Consider the following 19,622-nt stretch of genomic DNA (forward strand, 5'->3'; position numbering starts at 1 on the left):
AGAATAATTTGTTGTATGACATTGGATCTAGCAAACAAACTAAAATGTTGAAATCTTACTTCTCAAATGATAAATTGTCCTTTCTTAAAACACGCAGTGAAACTCCTGAACCCCATTCGCATCAGGACTGTGTCAAGTAAGACATATCTAAAAAGTCCAGCAAGTTCTGTAGATGCAAATGATACGCTGTGATATATGCATCTGGCTTTAGAAATGTTTTGTTTACACATTTTACAGTAGTGTAGTCTTTGGTCCTTCACTAGAGGAAAACAAAGAACCATTAATCCCTTCAGCCTAAAATAAACTTTCATATGGGATTGAAAACTAAGATTCTCTGCTACTGATTTTTACATAAAACTTCCAGCAAATTCAAAGGGTAGTCTGTATACAGAATTAAGGTACATGATAGTGTTGTGGTTTAACCTGGCTGGCAGCTCAGCACCACACAGCCGTTTGCTCACTCCCCACCCCCAGTGGGATGGGGGAGAGAATCGGAAAAAAAAAAAAAGTAAAAGCTCATGGGCTGAGAAAAAGACAGTTTAGTAGGACAGAAAAGGAAGAGAAATAATAACAATAACAATGATAATAATAATAATAATAATATGTACAAAACAAGTGATATACGATGCAATTGCTTACCACCAGCTGACTGATGCCCCCCAGCCTGCCCCCAAGCAGTGGTCCCCTCTACCGTGGCCAGCCCCCCCATATTATATGTTCAGCATGACATCATATGGTATGGGACATCCCTTTGGCCAGTTTGGGTCAGCTGTCCTGGGTCTGTCCCCTCCCAGCTCCTGCTGCACCCCCAGCCTGCCCGCTGGCAGGACAGAGCGAGAAGCTGAAAAGTCCTTGGCTTGGTGTAAGCACTGCTCTGCAACAACTAAAACATCAGTGTGTTATCAGCATTATTCTCATCCTAAATCCAAAACACAGCACCACACCAGCTACTAGGAGGAAAATTAACTCTATCCTAGCCAAAACCAGGACAGACAGACTTACAGTTTTGTGTTGGCCTCTAGTCATCCATTTCATAGCCTACTAATATAGTAACATAGTCCTGAGGCACTCAGGTGACTGGTACTTAATATACCTTTATTTTATATCGATCCTTGATACTGATCAAAAAAGACTGACAAAACGTACTAAAAGGCTTCACTTTTAAGCGATAGCCATTATTTATATTCTCAGAAAGGGGGAAATATAGAGGCCTGTTTGGCCTTGCTCAAAGTCAGTGATTTAAATCCATTTCTTGAATTCTAAGGAATGTAAGCTTTTCTCTTTTGATATTTAACTTAACAAATGACTTCAGAAAAGGAGCTGAATTCATTAGTAATACTAAAATTATATATAATATGCTCTCAGAACACATAGAAATGACTGATGCTAAGTAGACAACAAATTGTATGGCACAGTAGATAAAGGCACCTGATCACATTCAAGATGAACGGAATACATATGAACAATTTTAATGACATTATTCCTGTTATGAGTCTGCTTAAGCATGGAAAAACTACAACTCTTTTTTTTTTTTTCCCTGCAATGTAACACAAAATGAAGCCAGAAACCTTGAGTTATCCTTTAATAACAATGAAAATTATTTATCTGTCCAAGTTTAGTCTATTCTGACTTCTCTGCGGACTAATAAATAAAAACATTTTATTATCTTGAGGAGCTTTTCTTTTCTAACAAGTTTTAAAAGAGAAAACTGGCACTGTATCAAGGGGATAACAGTTGAGAAACTGATTGAAAGGCTTCCAGGTTTCAGACTCATGCAAGCATTGGGCATCTGTGAAAAAAAATCACGAAAAACTGGATTTTATCTACAGAGCACTTCCAACCCAGAATGTCTACTTTTGTACTATCTTCTTTTAGGGAAGAAGCCCACTAGAAAGGCTGGCCTCCTCTGAATGCTGCAGAAAAGGACGGCCCATCCATTACACACGCAGAACTCCAGGCTGGAGCCTTTAGAAATCAGACTGGAAAAGAGAATTTATTTGGGCTCTGGGTCTATCGTCAGAGGGATTCTCTGGCAACACTAAAGATTTCTGCCTAGGTGAGGGAAGAAAAATACTGTATTTTGATGAGTTAGATGCTTCCACACTGGCTGGAATAGTCTTAGAGATGTTAGTGTTTATCTGCGAGGATGGAGGAGCAAATGCGGTGGCTATTTTTAAAAAGAAAGATCTGCAAAATTATAGTCCAGTCAACTAAACTTCAACCCCTGGAAAAGTACTGAAGAAAATAATCAAACAATTTGCAAGCACCTGAAAGAAAACAAGGTAGTAACAGACAACATGGATTGTTAGGAACAAACTGTGTCAAACCAATCTGATCTCCCTGTAAGACAGGGTAATTGGCCTTGTGGACAGGGAAAAAGCAGTAGGTGGTTTGACTTTACAAGTCTCTCGACACTCCCTCGTGTGACATTCTTTATAACCTAGGGAAACATAGTTTAGATGAAACTGCTGCAGAATGAATGCAAAAGTAGTTGGAAACCAGACCTGAGAGGATGGTTATCTATCTGCTGAAACAGATGTGTGCATGGATGGTGCTTCACAGAAGCAGAAACAGGAAAGACTATTCAATATTTTCCTAATGACATGGATGATGAAGAAGAGGATATGTTTACTAAATTTAAATGTTGATGCCATGCTGGGAGGGACTTTTGGTAGGCTGAAATACAGGATTAGAATTCATAATGATCATGTCAGTTTGAATGTGCCACCAAGAACAGCGGTGTTGCAAAAGCGAAGAAAAGGCAACTCCCATAATGAACTGTGTGAGCAAGAGTGACGTCTGTAATGCATGTGAAGAATCTTCTTTTCTACTAATCACTGGAATGGCCTCAGTAAAGGCAGCACTGTGTCCATAGCTGGATGCCACACTTGAGAAAAAAAAATGGACTCCCAAAGGCCTGGGAGTTATGTGAAGCTTATGAAGATGCCTGGAAGGAACTGGTCATGTTTAATCTAAAGAAAGGAAGACTGAGTGGGATATGTTATCTGCCTCAAATACAGGCAGAGCTAATGAAAAGAGGAGAGAATGAGTCTGTCCTGTATTTTGTAGAGGACAAGATGAAGTGCAATACTCTGGAAGATTCAAATTAGATGGTGGGAAAAGCTTTCTAACATGGCAGTGAAGCACTGGCATAAATTACTGGGGGAACTGACTAGGTTCATATGAGAGTGCTTAGCAGCAAGTTAGACAAATACAGGAACAGCTGCTCCACCTGGGAACAGCAAAGGTGATTGGATAATCTCTTAAACTATAGCTTTCCAGCCTTATTTTTTTTAATGATTCTGTGTCATTTTCTACCAGTATTTCGCAGGTAGAAATACATGGTCATGTAAGAGACAGATAGCATATGCAACATGTTCAGGCCACAATGCACATATAGTACATGAAAGTTCAACTGCTGAGTATGGACACAGTAAAATGAATGTTTCCAGAAAGCACCAAAATGAGTGGACGTTCTCCAGTTTGCACCTGCAAAGTAAGCACACAGCCACCATGTAGCACATGCACAGCACGCTGATTAAGTCTAGGAAATGTTTGATTCTCTTCACAAGTTTTGCACATTGCATTTGCAAATGCATTTGTGAAATAACTGGGATCCCAAGAACCTTGGCAGTTTCTTTTGTTAAACCTCTGGGAATCTTTGGATGAATGTATGAAATTGTCAGAATTTTAGCTGGACAAAAAGTTCTATGGAGAGTAAAGTCTGGATGAACAGTGACTAGGTGCAACAGCAATTGTTGGTTTCTAACTCAATGCTTATGAGGGAAAAGGGAACAATGGGGTTGGAAAAGCTGAAGAGTCACCTTAAAGCCTGACCAGGGACTAAGGAAGAATTCTATCTTCAACACCCTACATAATTTTCAGCACACCCCCTGTTTTACAGATGTGATGGTTAAGCTGTGAATGTCCCGCTTAAAGAACAATGATAGTTATCTATGACATGAAATTGCATTAAAATACTCTCTCTCTTTTCATCTACTATAATTTCCATTCCAGAAATAGCCTTAAGGAGAGGCGATGATTAGATTATGAATTAGATTCCAGATGACAGAATCAATTCAAACTTGCAATAGCTGACTTTTCCCAATTTTGGACACGTACATATGGTATGAATTATATTTATGACTGTTGTACATTTTCCATCCAAAGACAGAAGAAGGCACAGAAATTACAGAAGCAGTTGCTGTTAAGTGCCATTCTGTGTAGGTGGATATAGTAGACATGCCGAGAATGATGACTGTATGCAACACTGATCAGTATCTGGCAGGAATATATGTATGCACACTACAGCTAGAGGAATAGGATGAATATGAGAAACATAAAGTGCAGCATAATACTTTATAAGAATAAGCTGGAAAATGCAAAGGGCCTGATTCTTATCTTCTTTACATCAGTTTTACATTCTGCTGTCAACAGTGAAAGTGGTATTGCTTGATAATGGCAAAGAAAAATGAATTAGGTCTGTAAGACTGAATTTTATGCTTAAGTTACGTATGTAGTATATTCCCGCTCCTGGGATGGTTGACTGGAACCCTATATTTAGGTCCCCTCATGATATCAGGGGTATTGTTCCCTGCATCCAGGAAGTTACGGGATAGTGACAGGAAAACAAGGAATTTTACATAAGCTCAGGAAAGGCAAAAAGGCCAAGTGGAAATAAAGAAAAAACTTTTGAGAGTTGCCATGTATCCTAACAGAACTGCTACTGGTTTTACAGAATCTGGACAAAAAAAACAGGGCAAATTATGGCCCTAATGGAAGGGAGAAGAAACCAATGGGCTTAAATTACAGTAACAGAGGCTAGGGTCAGGCAATAGGAAGACCTTTTTAATGCTAAGGAGAAGTAGCCTAAATTGCCTTGGGATGTCAGGGAATCTCCACCACTGGAGGTTCTTGAGAACAGGTTAAACAAACATTTGTCAAGAGTGATACAGGGACAGTTGATCCTGCCTATGGGGAGGGGATGGACTGCATGACCTCTTCGGGACCTCTCCGCTCCTATTTTTCTATGATTCAGTGAAAAGGAAATCTGAGAGACAAGGAAACACAACAAATTAGAGTAGACAGAGGTGAAAAAGACAAGTATAACAAAAAAGGCAGAAGAGATGAAACTAGCAGGAGTGGCACAAAGAGCAAGAAATATATTTGGAACAATCCCCTTTATGATACAAATAAAAATTCAATGTATTTCTGATGTCAGCTAGTTCTTCCTGGGAAATACAGATACTAGCTCTAATAAAGACTAAGTCCATGGAAGATTTTGATGTAAAAATGCTTTCCCAAATACTTTGAAATGACACCTTAATGCCTTGCAGAAGTAGTAGTTTAAGTTTTTCATGCTTCCATTTTTGCTGTAAGCTGAGCTCTCTGATCAGTCTACATTTCCTAAAATGTTCCACGTGCTTTTTTTTTTTTTTTTTTTTTTTTTTTGATAAAGAGTGGTGGTGTACCATAACCTTTATTTGATTTGAGAGCACCATGGCAGAAGAAATCTGTCTTCAAACCTACTCATACTGCATGACCAGACATGGGCTTCAAAAATGTTTTCTTAAATCTTCCAGCAAGTTAAAAGAACAAGTTATTACACATATCCCCACACTTTATGCTAAATTGTTTTCACAGCAATTCTGCCAGAAAGTTTCCACTGGGGCTCAAATACTGTAGCCCATCACCCGAATTTAGCTTACTCAACTAAATTCAAGTAAGTGAATATGTGAATATGAAAACTATTTGATGCTTAATGAGTATTTTCTCCCTTAGTATAGGATAATATAGTATAAAGGACCTCTATACACATTGCTTAGACTGACAGAATAGATACATTTGGAAACTAGAATAAGAAATCTCTTTGGGTCCACACAGGCTGTGCACATGCTCAGCTCTGAATGAAGACAAAAGGAAAGAAGTCCTGGTGTGGTGTGGACACAACTGGGGATAGGACTTTGGCAGCATCTGACTAGGATTTCCATTTGAAGCCTTACTGTGGGATCAAAGTATGCGCTGTAATTACAGGTCTCTGGGCTCTCTAAATGATGTGGAGAACACAGATGGTTGTCTGTAGAACATATAATCTTATATGCACATCAGGTGCATTGGTCATCTTTCTGACTCCCATCAGGAATGATATAATATCACTGTTACAGTAATAGACTTAAAGGTATAGGTAAGGGTGTAATTCAAAGGTAACAGCAACGTTCCTACAGTGAAGTGTTTTACTTTCTCTATGGCTCAGTTCCTTAGAATGATACGGGTAGTATAGTAATATCTTCCTATTCCCAAAGGTGTGGTGCAGTTATATTGTCTTTTTTTGAGAAATCTTATTCCTGCAAGTGCAGATGCCATAAAGAAAACTGGTCAGGAAGAGACCTATGTTACAAGCCAAACGTTCATGCAAGGAAGTCTCAGGTATTCTTGTAATCGTGAGTATTGAAATCTAGTATTCTATCCATAGACAAAATGGCATGATGCAATGCTGATGATAGAGGAAAAGAGAAAAAGTGAGAAAAATTGTCATGCACATCACTGAAAGTCATCTACTATAAAAAGCAAAAGAAAAAAAAGTTGGACTGAGACAAAACAGTTTAGTGGCTATGTTGAAACAGAAAAAAAAGAGTGCATTTCTCATAAAACAGGACAGCAACAAAGTAATAAGAGCGTAGCAAAGAAAAAAAAAGATTGAGAGCTGGTTAGATTTTAACTGAAGAGAGGAAAACAAGGGATTGCATGGAGTTGTGATAATGAGATGGTAGAGTGTATGTGGTAAGTTGAGACTGCAGAAAGAAAATGTCTGGCATGGAATTGGGAAAGTAGCTGTACTAAGAATGACCATATACTCATCTGAGAGCTGTCTTTTCAACAACTAATCTGGAGCATGACAGCCAATGACAATGAAGATTGGGAACTGACTACGTAAGAAAATCTTGCCTAGGAGCTCGTTTTATTGTGTCAGAGTTGGCAGAAGCCCAAAGCTAGTAGTGCTATAAGACACGATGAAATATGAAAAGTTCTGGCAGGCAGTGTAGATAAAACACGACTGAGGACAACTGAGACTACAGGCCAGATTTAATGAATCTAATATGTAGAAAGGAAAAGCCAGACAACAGCAAGAAGGGAACCCTCTTGATGAGGTGCACTGGAGAACTATGTAACATGCAGAAGGTGCTTCTGTGTGCTGTAGGCAAGCAAATGGTTATGAAAACACAAGTTATTAGGAAACCTGTTTAAGGAATCTATAAACAAGAGTGTATTTTGAATCCCAGTGTTTTCTGGCAGCTGGATTCTTCTTACCTAACTTCACTCATGCAAGAATTAGCTTTCTATCCTAAAACAGCTGTCTTAGCTCCCTCTCTAGTTAGTGGAGACAACAGATACTTTTAGATACGTGTAAGAGATCCAATCTATCTCAAATGGTTCTTTTTTCAGCAGTGCGAGTTGCCTTCTGGACATGCCTATCTCTCTGTTCCTCTATGGGAAATCTAGTTAACTAGCGTTCACCAGGTATCTAACAGCTGTACAGCTAATGTTAAGCAAGTTGAATCCTTTCTTCTATTTCTGACCCTCCTAAGACTCCAATTTTTGGTTCAAGATCTTCTGTCAGCCATGTTGGTGCCATGTGTTGTTAAAAGTACAAAAGAACTCCTTAAAACAAGGTTTTCAAATCTGGTAGCAAATGAAAACACTAACAAATTGTTAGAACAAGATAATTTGTTCTTGGAAAAAATGTTCATTTAACCATATGATCTGGATTGTGACAAAATCCCTCCTGAAAGACATGAAGGAAGTGTAGAACTTAAGGTTGCAAGGTACTTTTCTATAATGAGATATAGACGGCTTAAAAAAGCAAGAAACATAAAATTCAGAAATAAATAATCCTTTTTCAAGGAAGGAGACTACAAGTGGAGATCACAGGATTTATAACAAATTTTGTTGACTGGTTGCAAGCAGCAAGAAAAGATGGTGAACAATGGTGAACTTGAATTAGCAGGAGAAATGCATGAATTTCTTAAGTCAATATAGAATACCATGAACAATTTACAGAACCTGTTTACAACATACTGAGGGAGCATTATGACAGATGAAATACAGAGTAGGTGCAAAAGTGATTCACATTAAAAGGAACCATTTTAGTGACTCACATGGTAATGATCAGGGAAGCAAATATGTATCATTGTGGATACATCTACTTATTGAAAAACCTGCTCAATGAGCAGAGAGAAAAAAAGCAGGATGATAGACTGTATTGAGATAAAGACAGAAAATAATGCTGGAAATATAATGTTATTATATAAATCAGTGATGCATCCTCACTGTTTTCATGGCATTCAGTTCTGATCACAAAATCTCTAAGAGATTATTGTGGAAATTGAAATGGTTGAGAAATGGCCAGTAAAAATTATTAAAGCCAAAGCAGAGCTTGTTTATGAACAGAGATAAAAAGGACAGACCACAACAGGAGTGAAAACAGCTGCCCCCTTTAGAAAGTCATTACAGTTTTTAGGAGAATTCTTAGTGTAGATACTGTTGCTTAGTTTAGTAAAATCTTGGAAAACAGTGAAAACACTGAAGCTGTAACTATTCAAGTTAGTTTAAAGAGGAACACCCCAGCAGTGTGCTCAGGTGGCCAAGAAGGCTGACAGCATCAAGGCTTGTATCAGAAATAGTGTGGCCAGCAGCACTAGGGAAGTGATTGCCCCCCTGTACTTGGCTCTGGTGAGACTAAACCTTGAAAACTGTGTTCAGCTTTGGGCCCCTCACTACAAGAAGGACACTGAGGTGTTGGAGCGTGTCCAGAGAAGGGCAACAAAGCTGTTGAGGTGTCTAGAGAATAAGTCTTATGAGGAGTGTTTGAGGGAGCTGGGGTTGTTTAGTCCGGAGAAGAGGAGGCTCAGGGAGACTTTATTGCACTCTACAAGTACTTGAAAGGAGGTTGTAGTGGGGTGGGGGTCAGTCTCTTCTCCCAAGCAACAAAAAATAAGACAAAGGGAAATGGCCTGAAGTTGTGCTAGAGGAGGTTTAGGTTGGATATTAGGAAAAAATTCTTCAGTGAGAGGGTTGTGAAGCATTGGATCAGGCTGCCCAGGGAAGTAGTTGAGTCACCATCCCTGAAGGTATTCAAAAGGCACGAATATGTGGTGCTTAGGGACATGGCTTAATAGTAGACTTGGCAGTGCTAGGTTAATGGTTGGACTTGATGATCTTAAAAGCCTTTTCCGACCTATGGTTCTACTGTGGGTAGTTTAAAGAGCATAAATCAAGAACATCTATTTATTCTTTAAAACTAGAGCAATAGGATTACAATGGAATTGGTTGTGTACCTTGAAAAGCAACCTATTTACAACAGAGAAGAAGAAACACTGCTTCACACTATACCTAAGTAATCTATGAACTTATTTCCATGAGGAGACATTGAGGTTTTAGTCTGCCAAGTTTGAAAAAGTTGTATGAATATATAATGAAAAAAGTCTACCCAAGTAAAGCTGACTAAAAACAATATACGAGGCATTTAAGTCTTCAGGCTTCAGGCAAAAAGTAAGCACTAACATGCATTACTTAGCAACTGAAACAGGCTGCACAGGTTCATTATGACTCAGCCAACAAGCAGCAGCTTACTATCATCACTTGCAATCACCTCTTTCTCCTGCAGTACTTGGTTTCCAAGAAAGTGACAAGTTGAAGTTAAGCTAGGATCGTCTGTAACTGGAACATTTTACTACATTATTTATTTCCTCAATTATTCTCTGGCATTCTCAAAACTTTTCCTAAACTTGTCTTGTACTTTTTTTTTGTTTTGTTTTTCCCTTCTGAAGCTTCTTTCATCAAGTCACAAGACAACAAATGCAGTGTGACACTATTTTCAAAAATATTTTGAATTCCTGCTGAGTCCTCTGAGTTTGAGCACTCACTTTATCTGAAAGCGAGGTTTTAAACTTACTACTAATTATGCTATCGTTAGTCAAACAGTACAGTTTGGGTAAGTTTTCACCCAGGCAGTAAGATAAATTCAGGATCTCCTTATAGCTTGTATAATTCCATTTACTTTTCAAATGGTATGGCAGTCTGTATAGTACTATCTCAATTGCTTTTGACTGTCCATCAGCATTATTCCTATGAAGGATCTGACTCATAATTCATTTCTGCTCCTAGTGAAATCGTTGGCAAAATTTCTTACTTCACTAAAAGCTGAAGAGCCAGTAGAGGGAGCACAAACACACAGAAATAATTTTCTGTGCCTTCTATAAAAATGATAATGCACTGTATTTTTTCATACAGTACTTGCATTACTTTTTTTTTTTTTTCCCCTGATCAAAAATACTTTCTAGACCAGATTCTGACAGATGCAGGTAAGGTGGTTCTGTGTAGTTTGGTGGTCCTTCCTGCAGCCTCTAGGACCTCAGGTCTCTGTGTGAGAAGCAAAGGCTGGACACTGACTCTAGCAAAATAATGTTTTCTACTTGCATAGCACTACTGGATTGACTAGCACAATATGGGGCACACATTTGACTTTTGGACCTAATCAGAGATCCCCAGACTGATGATCTGTGCTAGCTGTTAGCCTGTTCAGAATGCAACACAAGAGCATGCACATTGGGTGAACAAGAACAATACACCATGATATGGCTAAATAGTGAATTTCTGCCTTAAACCCCTGCTCTCAATCAGCAAGCTGCAACCTTCAGCAGCAGTTTTTCCCTTTGTGTAAGCTCAGTGCCACCAGTGGTGCACAGAAAGGTAACAACTCTGCCTCTTCTCTGCCCAGTGTCTACTGCTGGACATTGCCTGGAAGATGTTGCTTTGCTGCAGGACTCTGAAGGTGCAATGCTCTGTTGTTAAGAAGGTCTCAGGGAATAATACAGGACCACTATCCTCCTCTGTAATCCTAAATTTCATGAGTTTCAAATGGGATCTCAGGATTGTAATGGTTTTTGAGAGCTTCTCCCCATTAAGGAAATTCCCCCTTCAGGGGACTGACTCAAAACCCGCTGAGTTTCTTATTCCAATGTCAGGCTTTCCAGTGCTGGAAACACAGAACCTGCCCTTCCATCCACCCTGCTTTTTTTAAAACCTCATACATGCAACAATTGTCAAGGCACTTGCCAGTAGTGTAAGTCTTCTCCCATTAAAGAAAATGGGGTTAGATAAATGACAAGTGTTTCTGAAAATTCCTTTGCTAGATGCTATAGAGCATAGGATAAAATAAATAAATAAATAAATAAATAAATAAATAAATAAATAAAAAATAACCATTTCGTTGTGAAACATTTTCAAAACAAACAAATCACTTGAGAGATCCATTGGATCTCTACCTCTAAAGTGGGGAAAAAAAAAATACTGAATTTGGAGGAACCCTAGGATTCTCAGAAACGTACAAGAGACTGCCAGCTGGTGTTGGAGATACAGGCATGACTAGCAAGCAAGCACTTTCATCAACAGGAATGCCAAGCTGAATATTTTAGTTAGTGATACTTTTATAAGTAATATCAGTATTTATAAGTATTTTTTGGTAATCACATTTGGTATTTTTTTCCAACCTCAATCTTCTCCCTTTCAGAGAAAAAGGTACAATTCTTTGCTCTAGAGATGTAGGAAAAACTAATGAATTTGACTTTTAAGTACTATAAAAAGTAAAGAAAACTTTTTGGACCTCATTGAAGTTGCTACAGCCATCCTGAAGTCTGTGAACGATTTGGTGACTTACACTGATTAATAATTTCCATAAAAATCTTTTATTTCCTTGCCTTTTCTTTTCCTAAAAAACCTTTCCTTCAGTGAAGAGGACTACTAAACGTGTGTATTTTTCTTCTTTCCTTTGCATGTTCCAAAACATTTCAAAAGCCAGTCTACTGGGTGATCACCAACCAAGGAACTGAACTTTGTAGGAGTCATATCCCTACTGTGCTTTCTAGGCTGAAGATTTCTGTTGACACTGTACTAACATTTAAAAAAGGAAAAAGAAAAGAGTAACTGAATAATACATGAATGTATAAATATATTATATAAGATTATAAGATTATATTGTAATTACAAATATAATATGCAATAATATACTATATACAACAAAATCAATCTTTTGTTAATAAAAACAGAAAGAAGTGGGAGTTTTTGGAAAGACCATGAGAGTCTGTAAGAAGATTTTTGTGCATCTGTTTCGATAATCATTGAGGCTACAGACACTTTACCTGTTGGCCTGGTTTGAGTGGCGATAGCGTTATTCCCTGGGTATTGATCACTGGTAGTATCTGGTTGCCGATGACAGTAGCGATGATCTGACCCTGGGCATTGGTCAATAACTGTGGAGTTATTGGTTGCACCTGAAGGCCCTGAGCTCCACCTGCTGCCTGGCTGGAGGGGACTGGATTAGGCATGAGTGGGATTGTTCCAATAATCTGGAGAAAGCAACATAGAAATGGAAAATGAAAAAATGACACAAACTTGCCACACAAAATTACTCATCTTACCTGTGCTAAATCAAACTTAAGGTTTGATTTAAAGGTTTGATTTGATACAACTTTTTTTTTTGTTTTAAATCAAACTTAAGCACAGAGACAGAGGTATGACCTGCTGAGTGTACAAAAAATCATTCCTTTGCTGAGGTGATGAAGGCTTACAAAGTCATTTGTCAAGTCATATATCACCTACACATTTTAATGCTGTCCACTGCAACCTCTAACAAGTCTCCTGTGTCTGAGAGTGTACAAAACTAACGCTGGGCCATGCTCTGGCTCCTTGATGATGCTTTGTTCCCACCTCTCATTTGGATATAGAATGAAGTAGGTGCAAATATCAGTCCTATAGAAAGTCTTGCTTTCTACAATCTTAAAGTGTTCTTAATTGTGAACTGATGTGCTTAAGTAATTTTCTGTGATTTACTGTTGGAAGAGATACTAGTTCCTTTCAGAATACAGCCCATAAAGATACGTTCATAAAAATGCAACTGCTTTTGGATGACAACTAAGTAGAACAACACAACAACAGGAGAGCTGGTGTTAGATAAAACAGTTTAGCTAACATTTCTGGGGCAAGTACTTGCAGAAAGAGACACTTGTGACATTTCAGATTTGAGAATATAGTGATTTCCTAAAATGTGAATGTGCCTGTAAAACTAATATTAGGATGAGTTGTCAAACAGATACTGTAAGAAAGCTTGTCAGTCAATAAGGTGCTAGGCTGAAGAAAGTTACTCTGCTCAAAGACTCTTTTTACAAGTATGACAGCATCTAAAACAAACTTCTGATGAAACTTGTCAATAAAACCAAACTTTTTTTTGCAAACAATGAATGAAGCTGGAGTTATAGGATTATTGCAACAGGAAAGGTAAAAGAAAATGCAAAACATATCTCTATTTCCTTCACCGTGCCTCTGAGTAAGCTCAGCTGTGATGTACAATGTGACAGCTTAGACCAATGTCTTGAGTGGAAAGAGTGCACTTAGTTAGCTAATGGCAATTCAGCCATCACATGGTGAGTGGTGAAGTCATCATCAGTTTACCAAACTTAGCCAGTCAAAAAAAAACTTGGATGAGAAGACCAGAGAGCCATAAAGAAAAGTAGGAGAGCTCTCCTACAGGAGGACCTGATAAAATGGCAAGCCTACTATAAGCTGTACTGTAAGAGCTGCAAGCGTTCAAAGCACTGCAGAGATATCGTTTAATTTCTCCTTAATACATTCCTGAAAAGATCAAGAAAGATTATTACCCGCATTTACAGAACATGAAAGTGAAGCACAATGGAGCATCTTCAGAGAGAGGCTGTGATTTGGCGAGTTAGCCTTCTAAGCTGGAATTGCCCACGAGTGTCTCTCTACAGACCACAGTGCCTTTATACTTTTCCTAAGGTGTCCCTAGTTGAACTGCAGCTGGTTTACAGTTCATGAAAGAAGACGGCTGTTCATGGGAGAGGGAGGCATTTATCACATCATTATCAGATTTCAGAATGTTTTCTAAATCTGACTTTCAGCGTTAATTAAATACAACTTTCATGTGGTGGCGGTGCAACCTGTAAATTTGACCCAGTTCTTATTGACCTAAAGTACTTATGGGTCACTAATATATTCTTTCACTTTGAACATATGTCACCAAACACGATGAATAATCCTTCTTAATTTTATCAGCAGAAACATAGCAAAGGCCTGTCCTTCCTTTACCATGTCAGTAAAGGACACGACCTTGGAGTGTCATTACTCTAATATAACTTTAACTATCAAGGTCCTAATCCCAGCAAAGCAAAAAATGCTGCGCTGGTGTTATCAGTAATAGAAATGTTTGCATTCACATTTAAAATGCATTTCTTGGACTGCAGTTGGGCATTTTATAGAATGACAGTGCTGAAGTGGACAGTTTGTAAGGTCAGAAGCAGAAGGCTATCTGTATGTATTAATGTGTGTCACATGCTATTCTGTACATGGTGGGCTGTACACACACACAGCCAGACATGGAGCAAAGAAAGCACACAGCTAGGAGGGGCATTCCAGAAGGACAAATACACAAATGCCCTCAGGGGTTTGGTGTTACCATCATAGCCAGGGGTAAATCTGAATGGGAAATAGTTTTCCCACTTAGTGAAATTTACGGGGATTTCAAGATCTATTTATTTATTTTTTTATTTTTCATTTCATACCAAGATAAAGTAAAATCTTCTCTAGTTAAAAAGCAAGCCACCTGTCTCCAGTAAACCAACACGACTACTTCTTATGGTATGCATCTTTGATACGGCTAAACCCAGATTCAAGTTTCCCCTTCCAAGTTCATTTATCTCCAGGTACCCTTTCCCAAACATCCTGACAGCTCCCTGATTCACACTGCTCAGGTTTGGAGGATTAAGTAAAATATTGACTGGGGAGGAGTCCTGCAACTGGATCCCTGCCTCAAACTTTGTGTGACTGTCCTGATGCTGGGCTAGATCATGAATCCTCTAATTGTGGTGAGAAAGTCCATTCTGGGGATTCCTGTCCTGTTAAAGTATTGGTTTGTACTGTCTGTCCTGTTAAAGTACTTGGCTGGCACTTCATGATGACAATTTACAGTTTTGATACATTTAATTTTTTTGAACACAAAACAAGACCATGCCCCAGGATTGAGACACTGGCCCATGGAATTACAGACTATCTCATTACCAGTGACCTCCCTAGTAGGGTGGCATGGACTTTCCCCATAAGATAGTCTGGAAAAGGCCATCCTACTTTGGGAGGAAGAGAATTGAGATATGTGGCTATGTCCCTAGTGTGCCACCTAGCCTCAAAGCCAGGAAACCATGTGTGGACTGTTTCATTCAGGTGGCATAAATACATAGCAGAGGAGGCTTCTTACTCAATATTTGGACTCAAATTCCTAAACAATTCCACCTGTCAAGCACACAAGCACGTTCTTGAGACAACAACACATCCAAAAAGTTTCTCATCCTACCAAAAAACATTTTTTTTAATGCTATGGGCTTGACTTTCACTATTCCTTTTGTGTCTCATACAACTCAAAGAAAGAACTAAGTGTTCCCAGAGGAGATGTAAAACAGGTGCTGTATGCAAAACAAAAAAGTTTTGAAAGTCCAAGGGTTAACTCCCAGGACCCCCTTGTCAATGCTCCATAACCTCTAACAGAGCCAGGCACATTACTTTGCAAAGGACTGTTGAATAAAACAAATTACACTTGTCAGAGGTACAGGTTCCAGATATAGGCAGAAAATGTGGTGCAAATGTGATGCCAGAAATCCTACTGAGTTATTCAATGTAAATTTAGATCTCACCTTTTTAGATACGGGGCTTTGGTCCATATCTAATTAAAATACCAAGACTGTAATTCTGACCCTGTTCAAGTGACTGGGTATTGCCAGAAGACTTGATGGAGTCAGATTTTCACAATTTTTCAGTAAGATCCTTTCATTTTTGCTTATGGATAAATAGATATATCAATTGTGTCTTGAGATGCTTGAACTGTAAATTCACCCACAGTGAAAGAATAAGCACATCATTGCAGTGAAGGTAAAATTCCAAGAAATGCAGCTGACCATGGGGGAAAAGAAATCCAAGCCCTCAGAGTATCTACAATATCCGTGTAACCCCCAATGGCAGCACAGGTGCTAGCACTGATAAACTGAAGAGCTAGACACTACTTGTACTGTTGCACAGATTTTCACCCACCTTTCCAATTTGCCTTGATTAGTAAAAGTTTCTTCTTAAAAATGAAATTAAAACATCTGATCCCTTAAAAATGATAAACTATGAAGAATAACATCATAAAATCCATTTTCATCTTTTCTTGTTTGACAACACATCTTCATATTTAATTGCTTTTGTTAACTACTTAGCTTGCTAGTCTGGGCACACTTTAGCACTTCCTGGCCATTGCACACAACGGTTTCTCACTTCTGCTGCTGGTAACCTGAGCTGTAACTCAGGCTGAAACTGGGGGAAGAAGCTGAGCAGCTGCTGGGAACTTCTGGGCATAAATGTCTCATGGTAGCCACATTTGAGCTGCAGACATAAAACCAGATTTTGCATAACTGTATGAAGGCCTAATTGCTGATTTCCCAGCAGTGAGTCTTTCCTTATTGCACCTAATAAACCAGTTGTGTTTTGACATTAGAAGTTACTGCAATATTAGAAAATAAAGCATACAATTGTGTTTTATTAAGTTCTTCTCCCTCTTCCCTCATCAGAAAAAGGGATGCTGCCTTGTGTCATTATGTTACAAACAGTAGGCCAAATGGATAGAACTTCTCTCAGGTTTTATTAGTTATATCCTTTTAAATATCAAAGGCTAGTTACTTATTTTCTGAACAAAAGAACAAAATAAAAATCAAATAGAAAAGCAGAGAAAAAGTAAAAGGAGCAACAGAAAAATTCTTCAGTAAAATTAGTCAAACCACTACATACACATAAACTAATTCAATATCTCAAACTATGACTAAACAATGTATGATAGCCTTACTTCTGTAGTGAGCCTAAAAATCACTATTTGAGTGAACGTTTGCTAGTCTAAATACACTTCACTCAGCTTCATTTTTTAGTTCTTACTTCTATGGCTTATTGAAGATAATCTAAAATAAAACCTCACTTTGACTTCTGTTGTATGACGTTGGTAGGTTGAAACCCATTTTTTCTAGTTTTACAAGGCTGAAAGCTAATTTAATCCCAGCAGTGTATAGTAGCAGTCATACCACCTATGGCACACATGACAGTATTTATGGTTTGGTTCATTTTCTGGTTTTCTAAATTTGCCTTCAAAAGCTGCTTATGTTCATGATATGTTCCTTCTTGTGTGGTCACTGTACCAATGTGAGCTACTTTAAGGATTTATTTTAAGGAGAAAATGACATGGAAAAGGCAGAATAATAAGAATCCACACAGGATTCTTTAGCCTCTCTACAGATGCTTTATCCTTAATCATATATATATGATATATATATATATATATAAACATTTATGTACCTATATATAAATGGTAAAACAAAATGCTGTTGTGAGAACAAGGAATCAAATACTTTTATTAGAAACAGAAAGCTACACCACTACTTCCAAGTCACAACTTCATGTAAGGAATTATAATTTTCAAGGTTAAACATTGTTCGTGTATCACACCATACAATATATTGGATGGTATATTGTTTGTAAGTATCATAATAGAACACTGAGTCTGACATTCTGTCTGACTTTCTCAGTGCTTTATTATTTAGAAAATAATATTTTTATAGTAACATCAAACTATACAGTACTTTATCATCACTGTAAGAATTACATGGTGAATTCTTGAATAACATAACATTTTATCATTGCAAGAATCTAAAGATATATAATTTTCAAATTAAAGATTTAAAATCATGTTGAGTGTCTGCTGAACTGTTCTACGCAATCTACTTATCAGATTTAGCCTCCTTTTAAAATCAAGAATTGTCAGGCAGAAGGACCCTTAGAGGTTACAGTTCTCTGAGTTGAGCAAGGCACCTGTTGAATTTAATAACATTTACATGTCCTGAGCATTTCTGAAATTCAGCTACTTACTGAACACTTATGAAAGTGTTCATTATTTAAAATTCTTTGATGGATGACTTGGGGAAAATATTTCAGCAATATTTCTGCTTGCCAAGTATTGTTGTGACAAAACAGCCACAATTTCTAATGATGATTATAAGAAGGCAGCAAAACTTACTGCTTTTAGCATCTGACTGTCTCCCAAGCCACAAACAGCTTTCCTGATCACTGTGCAGACAGATCCTTGTAGAGTATATATGCAAATACACTTTTCTATGTGTGGATATGTTTTATTTCTTTATTTCTTTTTTTTTTTTTTTTAATAAATACTCTTGAGAACAAAAAGTCAAGGTATTCATTTTCTCAGAAAGTAAATATAAGGGGATTGAGCCACCAACATGAGTTTCTAGACTTAATCAGAAAGAATATTTTGGTAAATAACCATTCACCTCTGCATTCTTTTCATGCCAGCTAAGATTTTTATAGTAGCCTACAGGAATTAAGTATCAACTTGTACTTAAACTCACTGAAAAGCAGGCAACCAGCTCTTTAGCTTCTCTGAAGATTTCAGTCTCAACTTAGCATCTCTGAGTCAAGGAATCCCTGTTCTGAAATAAAATTTCTCAACCTTTGCAAGCTTTGTATTGATGTAGTGAAAGCAGTACATGTGCTGCATCTGCAAACCCTACCATTACTTTATGTCTTTAGATTACAAACCATTTAGGACAAGGATTCTCTCCCTTGGGCATTAACATGATATAAATATTTACTACTACTTCTCCCTCATAGCACAAAGAGTGAACTTGCTTACAGCCATAACAGAATCTAACAACTGGACATACAGCAGAGGGAAATCCCTACACTTCGCAATACATACCATGCTGAGCTATTCAAAGCTAGCTTGGGAAACAAATTGCATTTTCTCAGCAAGCCTAATTAGGTTGAGCACAATGCATACCAATGAGATTCGGGTGTTTCCATGCTATGGTGACATTATCAGCTTGTTTTGAGGAGTTTTGCTACTTGGTGTTGTATTACACTGTACTGGTCTACTATAGAGATGCTATCTAGATCTCAGTAGTAAGAGTGAGGCAGGACTTAGTAATTAGTCTCTGATCCTGTCTTTTGTAAGTAAGCGCTGCTATTGAGAAATAATCTTGCGTAGAAGATAATGTTCTCTACTGCCACAACAGTTCTCACTAAAACATCACTGTTTTAATTCTTCAAATTGTAATATTACCCTTTCAAAAAAGAGATGTTACACACTATTGTCAGTGCCAGCATCTGGTTGAGCAGGAGAATTCATGGTGCTCTGCTTTCGCTTCTTTCTCTGGTTACTCTTTTCAACTTGCATTGCATAGACATGAAGCTGGATTAAGGAGATGACATGCTCTTAACTACCTTCAGTACACATTCATTGCTGTCACTGCTTTATCTTGTGATGCAATTCCTGAGAAGGTTATTCCACCAGAAGTATAATGGCTTGCAAATTTGTTAATTTTGGAACCCTCAAAGAGTTATTTTCTTTTCTAATTTTCACTTATGAAAGTTCTTGAGGAAATAACAATCTATCTTGGACAAATGACTTTGAAGGCTTTATGATGTTTTATTCTAGCCTTGACTTGTCTGTTTAAAATACCAAT

The 19,622-nt window shown here is 37.9% G+C and overlaps 1 protein-coding gene across 4 annotated transcripts in view; it reads right to left on the minus strand.

The window, feature by feature from the left end:
- The window catches only part of POU6F2 (POU class 6 homeobox 2), a 328,816-nt gene that overhangs the window by 12,170 nt on the left and 297,024 nt on the right, over positions 1-19,622 (minus strand). For all 4 annotated transcript variants that reach the window (XM_048051634.2, XM_013192039.3, XM_013192036.3 and 1 more), the window contains one exon: positions 12,198-12,404. In XM_048051634.2, the coding sequence (XP_047907591.1) occupies positions 12,198-12,404 (207 nt within the window). The remainder of the gene's footprint in view (positions 1-12,197; positions 12,405-19,622) is intronic.

This window comes from Anser cygnoides, chromosome 2 (assembly GCF_040182565.1).
Source record: "Anser cygnoides isolate HZ-2024a breed goose chromosome 2, Taihu_goose_T2T_genome, whole genome shotgun sequence".
Lineage (NCBI taxonomy): Eukaryota > Metazoa > Chordata > Aves > Anseriformes > Anatidae > Anser > Anser cygnoides.